This window comes from Perca fluviatilis, chromosome 22, assembly GCF_010015445.1.
Source record: "Perca fluviatilis chromosome 22, GENO_Pfluv_1.0, whole genome shotgun sequence".
NCBI lineage: Eukaryota > Metazoa > Chordata > Actinopteri > Perciformes > Percidae > Perca > Perca fluviatilis.
The window spans coordinates 27,061,468-27,074,028 of record NC_053133.1 but is presented as its reverse complement, the minus strand read 5'-3'; the positions used below and the strand labels follow the sequence as shown (position 1 = coordinate 27,074,028).

Here is a 12,561-nt window from a genome sequence, read left to right as displayed (position 1 = left end):
GGGTTCGGGCTCTGGACTGAATGTTCAAACGTGCGGTCTTTTTGCACTTTTCCCCCTTTATTTGTAGGGACGTTGGATAGACAGGAAATGGGGGAGAGAAAGAGAGGGGACGACACGCAGCAAAGGGGCCGGCAGGTCGGAGTCGAACCCGGGCCGCTGCAAAGGACTTGGCCTACATTGGGGGGCGCACGCTCTGCTGGGTCACGCCCACTTCGGTTCTCACTTTAGGTCAACAGTTTTACCAATTTGTTTTTGTTCTTGTGGCTCCGAATGGTCAACATGACATTAGAGCTGGGCAAAATATTCATATTTATATTATATATTATGTTGTGATATGACACTAGATATCCTCTTAGATTTTGGATATCGTAATATCATAATATGGCATAAGTGTCTTTTCCTGGTGTTAAAGGCTGCATTACAGTAAAGTGATGTCATTTTCTGAACTTACCAGACTGTTGTAACTGTTCTATTATTTGCCTTTACCCACTTAGTCATTATATCCACATTACTGATGATTATTTATCTAACATCTCATTGTGTAAATATTTTGTGAAAGCACCAGTAGTCAACACTACAATATCGTTGCGGTATCGATATCGAGGTATTAGGTCAAAAATATCGTGATATTTGATTTTCTCCATATCGCCCAGCCCTACATGACATCATGATTTCGTGTTAACATACACGCCCACTTTCTTAAGCCAAGTGGCGTGTAATTTGTACGCGTTTTGAGCTATCCGCGTGTATGTCTACGCTGTATACAGCGGACGTACACATACACGCCACTTGGCGTTTTATCGCGAGATGATAAGCGATGGTTGGGTTTAGGAAACGGGACACGCGGGACACGATCTCCGGGGTGAAAGTCCTGTGTTGTTTGACCCATCCTCCCCCCCCCACCAACCTCCCTACGTGGATTTTCGGCCTTTCATACTACTCCCTACATCAGTGGTTCTCAAGCTTTTTTCAATAATGTCCCCCTTTGAACAGTTTTTTTAAGCCATGTACCCCTCTAACCAGCGCAAATCATTTTTGGTAGAAAAAAAGTCGATATAAAGAGGAAGAATACAGCGATGTCAGCGATAGATTTACTAAACAGCAGCCTTGGAAGCTGGAAAACCTTTAAATGCTAATGAAAAAAGGCGATTTTTTTTTAAAAACGATAAAACCTTGGAAAAAGACTGTAGAAAGAAGGAAGTAAGGCAAGAATAGGTCGAAAATAGTACAAAAAGAAAAAGAAAAAAAAAAAAAACCGAAAGGAAGGCAACACTAGAGTGACAAAAGTGACAAAAATTCAAATATGTGACACATTTCAAAAAAAGCAGAAAAAAAAACAGTAGACAGAAGCAACTACATTCTGCAAAAAATGTCACGTACCCCCTGCAGTCCTCCAGAGTACCCCTAGGGGGACCTGTACCTCCTGCAGTCCTACAAAGTACCCCTAGGGGGACACGTACCTCCTGCAGTCCTCCAGAGTACCCCTAGGGGGACCTGTACCTCCTGCAGTCCTACAAAGTACCCCTAGGGGGACACGTACCTCCTGCAGTCCTCCAGAGTACCCTTAGGGGGCCTCGTACCCCCTGCAGTCCTCCAGAGTACCCCTAGGGGGACACGTACCTCCTGCAGTCCTCCAAAGTACCCCTAGGGGGACACGCACCCCCTGCAGTCCTCCAGAGTACCCCTAGGGGGACACGTACCTCCTGCAGTCCTCCAGAGTACCCCTAGGGGGACACGTACCTCCTGCAGTCCTCCAGAGTACCCCTAGGGGGACACGTACCTCCTGCAGTCCTCCAAAGTACCCCTAGGGGGACACGTACCCCCTGCAGTCCTCCAGAGTACCCCTAGGGGTACACTTACCCCCATTTGAGAAACACTGCACTACGGTGTAAATTCACACGCAATCGCAAGGTAATGCAAGTCAATGGAAGCCAAACAGCGTTGATAATCACGCTAAAAAGTGAGCATGCGTCTTGATAACACGCCAATAATGGCATACCAATTGGCGTGTCATAGTCACGCCATTTCACGAGACCGGTCTGGAACGGTTCAAAATCCGCTGCACGTACCAAAATAAGGAACTCGCCCCGTGTTGGTGAAAGAGGGGTTTGTGATCGAGTCCTCGTCGTTCTTCCAGGCTAAATACAAAGAGGCCGGCAGGAAGCAGACGCAGACGTCTCTGTATCACCGACTGCCCGAAACTCTGGAGACGCAGCACGCTAAAGAGGCCTCGCAGCTGCAGAGTCAGGTACGTGCATCAAGCATGTGACAAAAAGGAAAGAAAAGCCTGTCCCTCGTTGGTGTAATAAACACACTAACGCACCTAACTAACACACACATCCCAGACCCTGACAGTCCTCTGCTGAGCAGCAACCGTTCAGAAAGCAGAAGCGGCTGAATTCCTCCGATTGTTTGCACGATTTACGTTGACTCTAACAGCATAGAAACCACCGAGTGAACTTGTAGTCAAGGTGCTAAAGTATGCAACCCTACCAGTGGTCTTATTTTGAATGCCTGGTCTTGTCCCCTCTGTGTGTGTGTTGTAGGTCCTGTATAAAGAGGCTGTTAGGAAGGAGTTGTCGTGCCCAGTTTACCACCAGCTGCCCGACACTCTGGAGACCCAGTTTGCCCGAGAACTCTCCGACATGCAGAGCCAAGTAAGAGCCAAAAAAATTCAAACCTCACAGCGAACCGTCTGGATCGACTTTAAACTACAACTAAAAGCAGACTTAATGTGCTATTTAAACAAACATGGTCGCTGGCAGTCGTCTTTATTGATGGCAGGAATCTGTGGCATGGCAGAGGCAGCGTGTCTGTCAGGAGAACGTTATATAAACCAGTCCCTCCAGAGAAACGGGATTATGCGATCGCATAATTCAATGCATAATCAGCCAAAGTCCGCATATTTATACGGGAATCGGCAATTTATGCGACAAAAGTGCGGCATATTTGGAAAAAATGCCGCACTTTTGTCGCATAAATTGCCGATTTCTGCGCAAAATATGCGGGGCTTTGCACGATTTCATAATCCACCGCATTTTCGTTGCAAAAAAGTCCCGTAATATATCTTAGCAGAAAGTTGAAAAATGTTGCGTTTACTTCACACAAGAGCAGCCATTTCACCCTGTTGCCATGGGAACGTTATGAGTGATGTAAATCACTGTTTTTTCTCTTTTTCATCAAACTGCAGTTTTTGCAAGTTCCCGCAATTTCATCGCATGAACTTAAATATCATAGAGCATATTCCAGCGCATTTTTTAAGAAAACGTGCCGCATAATCAAGGATTTTTGCCCCGCAACAATCACAATAAAACTCTGCGTTTTTCTGGAAGGACTGGTATACGAGTCGACTCTGGACGCTGTGATGGGACGGAGAACAGGCTGCTGCGTCTCGTTATGAGTGAATTAATCTATTATGAACGAGTGACTTTTTTTTGCAGCATGGTGGCCCAATGGTCAGCACTGTGGCCTCACAGCAAGAAGGTTCTGGGTTTGAATCCAGGTCGTTCAGGGCCTTTCTGTGTGGAGTTTGTATGTTCTCCACCATGTTTGCGTGGGTTTCCTCCGGGCGTTCTGGTTTCCCCCCACCATCAAAACACATGTACTAGGTTCTCCAGTCAGTGCCATTGATCAAGGCTCTGGCTCAGATCTGGAGTTGGTCCCCGGGCGCTGTGATTGGCTGCCCACTGCTCCCTTGAGAGATGGGTTCAATGCAGAGAATGAATTTTGCTACATGTATGTGTATTGTGGCAACCCAGGGGACTTGAACGCCAGATTCACAATGAACATAGGAAACAGAGACAGTCGGCTTAAACAGAAAGTGTTCTTTAATGAAGTAGCTCGGAAAAAGGGTAATGGTACAAAAAATGCAACTTAGGTTTCTTCCTATCTGGGGTCTGTCAGCCTTCAGGAGGTGTTGTCCTGGGAGGATTTAAGCAGAGGGAGAGGTTAGTCTTTTCCTGGACCATATCCTCGTTGACCATCGGCTCCTGAAGTGTTGCTCCCCTGGGCCTTTGCTGCTCACTGTCTCCTCTCTTCCTGCAGCCTTGGGCTGGCTCTCTTAACACCTTCCCTCTGATTACCTGATGGGCTGCAGGTGTGACCAGTGCCATGTGCCAAGTGGCTGCAGCACCTGCACAGGCAGATAGACTCCCTCAATCACTTCCCCCAGTCTGAGCCTATGTACCCGCCCCCTGTGCCGGACTGGCTGAGCCGTTTCCCCTGGTTTGCCACACAATGTAACAATAAAGTACCTTTACCTTTATCAATGTTTTTATGCGGAGCTCTCAGTTCTTGTAACATGTACAAATACAGTTGTAACGTAACTGTGTTGATGTGTGGACACCGTTTGCGGTTACTGGCCGTAACGGGACACATCCTGTCGGACGCAGTTTCCGGTCTTTTGGCTGTGCCTTTCCTGGGCGATCAATCAATTCCTTTATACAGATAACTTTACATTCAAAGTGGAAATGAAGGAGCTTTTACTGCATCGTTTGGAGTTGTTGAAGCATGCCGTTTTATTGTGAAGAACAGAAGTACAGTCTGGATATGTTGACAGCATCGATGTTCATTTGGGCGACTTGTTACTACGGTTAAAGGACAAATCCGGTGTAAAATCACCCTAGGGGTTTTAATATCAGATGGTTACCGAGTCGACCGTCCTCTGGGATCTGTTTTCATGCTAATCAAATGTGACCAGTTTTAGCGCAAACCGCTAATTAGCTTATAACGCTAGTAAATCTCTATTTCTAGTTTAGAAAGACAGTAGCGTTCATGTATACAGGCAGGCGCCGTCTTGGGAAAACAGTCACGATTCTTTTCAACGTTTTCGTCGTCTTTTTTGACATTTTTGTTGCTTTTTCTGCGCCTTTTGACTTTTTTTTTAATTCCCCCTCAGTTTTGAAGCTTTTTCCGACATATTTGTCATTTTTGTTTTCTTTTTCTTCCAAATGCTATAAAATTAAATAAAACACCCAAATTCAATGAAAGTAGTGAACTGATCCTTTATTTTACTTGTGAAGAGTAATGATTGTAGGGAACCATCCACTGTACAACAGGAGGGTTAAACACGCGTCAGATTTTGACATAAACTGGAGCTCTTTATGGTTAAGGTTAACCTTGTGTTATTACTGAATATAATCTGTCTGTTTTCTGTCTCTGGTTACAGAACAAGTACAAGGAGGACGGGCTGAACAGACTCTCTCAGAGTTTCTACTCTCAGCTGCCTGAGACCGCTGAGACTCAGTTTGCCAAAACTGTCTCTGAGCTGCAGAGCGAGGTGAGATAAAGCGTTACAAGACTAGCCGTGAAATCTAGACGCCCCCTAGAGGCAGAAAATGTAATCTGCAGCCAGGGTCAGTCTAGCAACTCTCCGTTGGCTTGCGAGCTGGAAAAACCAAACTCTAGTCGGGCCAATCACATCGTGTATAGAGTCGATGGGCGGGGCTTAACATAAGGACGGCAGAGTTGCTACTTGAAAACAAAGAAGATGGCTGCCGCTGCTGCTGGCGAACAGCGGTCTTTGGAATCGGCTTTTGGCCGCGACTCTGGAAGAATTGGAGTTCAGCTTTTCTTTGAGAAAAGAACAAAGAACGGCACTGAAATCATTCTTAAAAAAGGAAGATGGGTTCGGAGTTTTGCCGACCGAATACGGCAAAAGTTTAATCTATCACCTAGCGTTGCTCTGGTTGGTTGTAGTGCTATCCTATTGCGTGCAGAGGGAATTTGACAGACAACCGTTTATCCCGCCCTTTGATTGAGCCCTGATCAATGGCGAGTTCCCAGACCTCAACATCTGGATGTGGGTCTGGGCTTGTCAGGCTATTATAAGACACATTCATGCACGAACAGATGCAGCAAAAAACACAGGTGGGATGTTTTGTCCTTCTGCGAACTCAAACTAGAAAAAATAAGAAATGTAAAAATGTCTTTAAATGTTGTTGTTTTTTCAGACAAAGTATAAGAAGTCCAGGAGGCAGGAGGCCGGCAGCTGTCTGTACTCTGTGATGGCAGAAACTCTGGACACTCAACACGCCAAGCAGGCCTCGCAGATCCAGAGCCAGGTACGGATCCCACTTAAACTGGCACACAAACTTAGATTACGTCCATATAGTCTATATATCGACGACGTTTCATTTACGGGATTGCTCCGGTGCTGCCGGATGTCCCGTCCCCCTCCCTCTGTCTCTGTGTTGGCGTTCTAACCTCCGGCTGATTTGTGAGGACTGTGGTTAACTGCTCCTCAGATCTCTGCAGGGTAAATCCAGACAGCTAGCTAGACTATCTGTCCAATCTGAGTTTTCTGTTGCACGACTAAAAACTACTTTTGAACGTACACGTGTTCCACCAAAACAAGTTCCTTCCAGAGGCTGTTTTGCAGAGACACCGTGGCTCCGTCCGGAGCTTAGCCCCGCCCACGACGATTGTGATTGGTTTAAAGAAATGCCGGTAAACCAGAGCGTGTTTTACTCCCATCCAGAAATGCTGTGTGGACTAGTCAGACCTTCCTCCGCAGCTCTGTGGAGGAGGAAGGTCTGGCGATGCGAGACTACATGTACTAAAACCTCTCTACACACCTAATTTTCTGAAAAGAAGGACATCCGGCAGATTGTTCTGTTTGTTGAGAGATGCTTATTTTCTGTATGTTGTGTTGTCTTTGTAACGCTGCAGAACAGACAGAGTTCAAAACTAAATTTCCCTGTCTCTGCCCCTGTCTCTGCCCCTGTCTCTGTCCCTGTCCCTGTCCCCTGTCCTGTCCCTCTGTCCTTTTCTCTCGTCTCTGCCCCGCCCTGTCCCCGTCCTCTGTTCCTGTCTCTGTCTCTTTCCCTGTCTCGTCCTGCCCCTCCCCCCCGTCTCTGTCCTTTTCCTGTTCCTGTCCCCTGTTCCTGTCCCTGTCTCTGTTCCCGCCCCTGTTCCCTTTGTTCCCTGTCCCTGTTCCTGTCTCCCTGTCTCTGCCCCTGTCTCTGCCCTTTGTCCCTGTCCCTGTCTCTGTCCCTGTCTCTGTCTCTGTCCCTGTCCCTGTCCCTGCCCCTGTCCCTGTCCCTGTCCCTGTCTCTGTCTCTGTCTCTGTCTCTGTCCCTGCCCCTGTCCCTGTCCCTTGCCCCTGTCCCTGTCCCTGCCCCTGTCCCTGTCCCTGTCCCTGTCTCTGTCCCTGTCTCTGTCCCTGTCCCTGCAGGTGAAGTACAGAGAGGACGTGCAGAAGTCGTCCAGTCTGTTCTCCAGCCTTCCTCAAACCCCCCAGACCGAGCTGGCCAAGGAGGTGACGGAGCTCCAGAGCCAGGTGACAGACCCTTTACCCCGGCAGCCTCTGGTCTGGACCAGGGCTGCACCACAGGAGGAACATATGCCATAATGGTTTTGAACATCGCGATAACCATATTACATGCAATAAATAAACAGATATTAAAGTGTTCTCAGTTCTGCTGCTTTCAGTATTCTGCTAAAATACAACAAACTGCTCGTTGTAATGTATATTAAAAAAAAACAATGAAAGGAAATAATTTACCAACATTACGTTAGTGAACAAATTGAACATTGAAGTGAATATGAAATTACAACAGATAACAAGTTTATACAATCAGGTAAAGCAGACAAAAGAAGATACATACGTAGAAGTCATTTTTCAAAGCCTTAAAGCTATAGTCAGTCCCTCCAGAAAAACGCGATTCAACGCATAATCAGTGCATTTTTCATAATCAGCGCATTTTTCATAATCAGTGCATTTTTCATAATCAGTGCATTTTTCATAATCAGTGCATTTTTCAAAATCAGCGCATTTTTCATAATCAGTGCATTTTTCATAATCAGTGCATTTTTCATAATCAGTGCATTTTTCAAAATCAGCGCATTTTTCATAATCAGTGCATTTTTCAAAATCAGCGCATTTTTCATAATCAGTGCATTTTTCATAATCAGTGCATTTTTCATAATCAGCGCATTTTTCATAATCAGTGCATTTTTCAAAATCAGCGCATTTTTCATAATCAGTGCATTTTTCATAATCAGTGCATTTTTCATAATCAGTGCATTTTTCAAAATCAGCGCATTTTTTCAAATACGCCGCAATTTCGCCGCATAAATTGCCGATTTCCGCACAAAATATGCGAGGCTTGCATGATGTCATAATCCACCGCATTTTCGTTGGAAAAAAGTCCCATAACATATCTTGGCAGAAAGTTGAAAAATGTTGCGTTTACTTCACACCAGAGCAGCCATTTTCCCCTGTTGCCATGGGAACGTTATGAAGTGAGTGGGGGTGGGGGAATCATTTCTTTTCTCTTTTTCATCAAACCGCAGTATTTGCAAGTTCCCGCAATTTCATCGCATTAAATTGCATAAATATCATATAGCATACTCCATCGCATTTTTTAAGAAAATGTGCCGCATAATCAAGAATTTTTGTCCCGCAACAATCACAAAAAAACTCTTTTTCTGGAAGGACTGTATTACATGTGATAAATAAACAGATATTAAAGTGTTCTCACTTCTGCTGCTTTCAGTATTCTGCTAAAATGCAACAAACTGCTCGTTAATTTACCAACATTACATTATTGAACAAATTGAAAATTGAAGTGAATATTTCATTTCAAACCTTTATGTAAAACTTGGGCCCAAATGAAAATGAGGGCCGAGTGCACACAAAGTTAAAGTTTTTGAGAAACACATCTGAAAAAAACGTGTCCAAACCTTCTGAAGTGGAGCCATACAACTTCAGAATAATTGTCAAAAAATTGCAGATGAAAATTGTTTGCTTCTGAAATTCACTTTGTGTTCATTCTCAAACGTCGGCCTGCTGAGTGTCTTCTGTCTCCTGATGCGTTGGTTTTATTACGCAGGTGAAGTATAAGGAGGGACATAAGAAGGAAGCGTCCTCCTCGCTCTATCACCTCCTCCCCGAGACGCCACAGATGCTTTTCGCCAAACAGCTGTCAGAGATCCAGAGCGAGGTGATCACACTCAGATGTTTTTCTTTACAGGGTAACTACCATTTGTTTTCAACCTGGACCCTATGTTCCTATGTGTTTGTGTCTCAGTGACTGATGAGAACAACAATCTCTGACATTGGTCCAGTATTAAGCGAGATCTCTGCAGTCGGCAGTGGAGAAACAAGCTACAGTATATAAGTTAACAGGGCAATTGTCCAGCTTGTATTTACCTTCACAAAAGTACTCGTTTTGCCCGCTGACAGACTCAGATTATTATTCTAAGTGTCTGATAACATTATGGAAAGGATTTCTAAGGAGGTAGACCTTTCTGTTAAAGAGAAAAATCCTTTTTTTAAACATAAAAACATCCGTGAAATTGCGTTCGCTAAACCCACCAGACTCCATGTAAATAATCAGTGATTTTAGCATCGTAAAACACACTTCATTCAAAGTCAACAGAAACAAAATAAAACTATGAAAAGCCTTTTTGGGTCGTCTTTCCTCTTCTCCAACCATCACAACTCTAGTTTTGGTTGAAATAAACACACAGTTTACTGATTTACATGTGAAGATATGTTGGCTCTATACACGCTAAAATTATAGCTTTTTTAAATGGAGTCTGGTGGGTTTAGAGCTAGCGACTTCAGAGCTGTTTCTGGTTAAACAGAAAGGTCTCAAAGAGGATTTTAAAGGTCTATCTCTGTAGGGATCCTTTCCATAATGTCGTCAGACACTGAGAATATTAATCTGAGTCTGTCAGCGGCAACAAAAAGCACTTTTAGTGGACCAAAGTGACGATGCACATTTGCCCCGTAGGGTTACATTGCAGCCCGGTCTATAGCTGCCGATTACAGCGTTTACACTAATGAGTCACTTAGACACAAAAACATAGGACAATAGGGTCCAGGTTGAAAAAAACTATATCATATGAAGAATTTCATATCGGGATAATATCCCCAAAATTCCAACTTTTTTTTTAGGTCAATTTTTTATTGGTTTTTAGATTTTTACAACATACAGAACATACATTGAACAAGAACAAAAACCCTCTCCCACCCCCCACCCTCTGCGGTCTTGAGGAAAACTAAACAAATAAGCCGAGATCCCACCTTGCCTAGTCCCTCTCCTCTAGTTCTTGTGATGCTGAGGTCATTAGGACTGATACCTGTGCTGCTGCACCTTTCCACAGGTCTATAGTAGATGACTTGGCTTTGGTAATCCTTGCAGTAAAGAGCTCCAGCATAACTATGTCTAGAAAATACACCAACCACTGTTTTATACAAAGCGAGTGGGGAGGGGGGAGGGGGGGAGCCAGCGCTGAGCTATCGTTTTCTTGGTTGCGGTTGAGCCGGCTAGCCAAATTTTCTTCTAACTCCCAAGCAGGTGTAATTTGAATTTTTTTCTACGTTTTTGCCACATTTTTTTCACAGTTTGTTTTTGCTTTTTCCAACGTTTTAAATTGTAAAATTTTTCTTCTACACATTTTCAGAGCTTATTTCTACGTCCCATATTTTATGATATAAAACAAAAATTGAAAACGGGTCAATTTGACCCGCAGTCAACACAAAGGTTTTAAGTAACAAGACAATCGGGTCAGTAGGAAGTCGACATCCTATCCCATCAGATATTACTGATGTAGTTTTATTCCAGAACTCATGCACCTGTTCAGGAAAGTTCCAGTTTGTTCAGGTTGACAGAACGTGCAACAGGGAGTAGGAATGATTTCAGAGACGTATCTCTTCGGAGGAGTCCAGTATGTCCTACGACATATGTTGAAGTGGATATACTGGATTTGGGTTCTTGGAACAATGGAAAATGTTGTCCTAAACTGTCTCCCAATGAATTGCTCAGTTCTCTCTCCCATTTTCTTGTTATTGGGAGTTCAATATTCCCACTTGTTGACGTAATTGCCTGTTAATTTAGCAACTGTTTAGATGTGCACTAAACTATATTGTGTTGCAATTGAATGTTTTGGAAATGAGTAACAAGTAGAAGTATTTTCCATATCATCGAGAATTATCGCAGATATGGTGTACCCTGAACTATTATTAGTGATATCCTTTCAGTGTAGTTTCCTCTCTGAACGTTGTGTGGTTCTTTTCTCTCCCGTTTAGACGAAGTACCAGAAGGAGCGAGAGGATCTGGCCGCCCCGTTGTTCTCTCTGCTGCCGGAGACTCTGGAGACTCAGTTTGTGAAGGAGATGGCTGAGACCCACAGCCAGGTAACAGCTGTTAATGGACTATTTCAAAGCTTGGATCAAATAGAACAGGACCTGATGTCGCTTCTTCGCTTTGAAGGATGAAGTAGGATGACAGCAGGATGAAGACTAGGCGCTGTTTCTTTTTAGAGCTTTGTGAAGCAGTGAAAACATAGAAAAACAGTAGTATGATCAGAATATATTATACAGTACAGGCCAAAAGTTTGGACACACCTTCTCATTCAATGTGTTTCTTTATTTTCATGACTATTTACATTGTAGATTCTCACTGAAGGCATCAAAACTATGAATGAACACATATGGAATTATGTACTTAACAAAAAAGTGTGAAATAACTGAAAACATGTCTTATATTTTAGATTCTTCAAAGTAGCCACCCTTTGCTTTTTTTGATAACTCTGCAAACCCTTGGTGTTCTCTCAATGAGCTTCATGAGGTAGTCACCTGAAATGGTTTTACCTTCACAGGTGTGCTTTGTCAGGGATAATTAGTGGAATTTTTTTCCCTTATTAATAAAAAGCAAAGGGTGGCTACTTTGAAGAATCTAAAATATAAGACATGTTTTCAGTTATTTCACACTTTTTTGTTAAGTACATAATTCCATATGTGTTCATTCAGTTTGATGCCTTCAGTGAGAATCTACAATGTAAATAGTCATGAAAATAAAAAGGAATGCCATTGAATGAGAAGGTGTGTCCAAACTTTTGGGTTATTTACACTATATGTTGAGATACTATATATATATATATATATATATATATATATATATACAGTGCCTTGCTGAAAGTATTCCCGCCCCTTGAACTTTTCGACCTTTTGCCACATTTCAGGCCTCAAACATAAAGATATAAAACTGTAATTTTTTGTGAAGAATCAACAACAAGTGGGACACAATCATGAAGTGGAACGAAATTTCTTGGATATTTCAAACCTTTTAAACAAATAAAAACTGAAATATTGGTGCAAAATTATTCAGCCCCCTTAAATTAATACTTTGTAAGCGCCACCTTTTGCTGCGATTACAGCTGTAAGTCCGCGGGGTATGTCTCTATCAGTTTTGCACATCGAGAGACTGACATTTTTGCCCATTCCTCCTTGCAAAACAGCTCGAGCTCAGTGAGGTTGGATGGAGAGCGTTTGTGAACAGCAGTTTTCAGTTCTTTCCACAGATTCTCGATTGGATTCAGGTCTGGACTTTGACTTGGCCATTCTAACACCTGGATATGTTTATTTGTGAACCATTCCATTGTAGATTTTGCTTTATGTTTTGGATCATTGTCTTGCCGGAAGACAAATCTCCGTCCCAGTCTCAGGTCTTTTGCAGACTCCATCAGGTTTTCTTCCAGAATGGTCCTGTATTTGGCTCCATCCATCTTCCCATCAATTTTAACCATCTTCCCTGTCCCTGCTGAAGAAAA

General features: G+C 43.5%; 1 protein-coding gene across 1 annotated transcript in view; it reads left to right on the top strand.

The window, feature by feature from the left end:
• LOC120552734 (nebulette-like) overlaps positions 1-12,561 on the top strand; it is an 82,568-nt gene that overhangs the window by 55,366 nt on the left and 14,641 nt on the right. Inside the window, exons 27-33 of the mRNA XM_039790962.1 lie at positions 2,138-2,248; positions 2,547-2,657; positions 5,168-5,278; positions 5,952-6,062; positions 7,175-7,279; positions 8,835-8,945; positions 11,039-11,146. Of these exons, the coding sequence (XP_039646896.1) occupies positions 2,138-2,248; positions 2,547-2,657; positions 5,168-5,278; positions 5,952-6,062; positions 7,175-7,279; positions 8,835-8,945; positions 11,039-11,146 (768 nt within the window). The remainder of the gene's footprint in view (positions 1-2,137; positions 2,249-2,546; positions 2,658-5,167; positions 5,279-5,951; positions 6,063-7,174; positions 7,280-8,834; positions 8,946-11,038; positions 11,147-12,561) is intronic.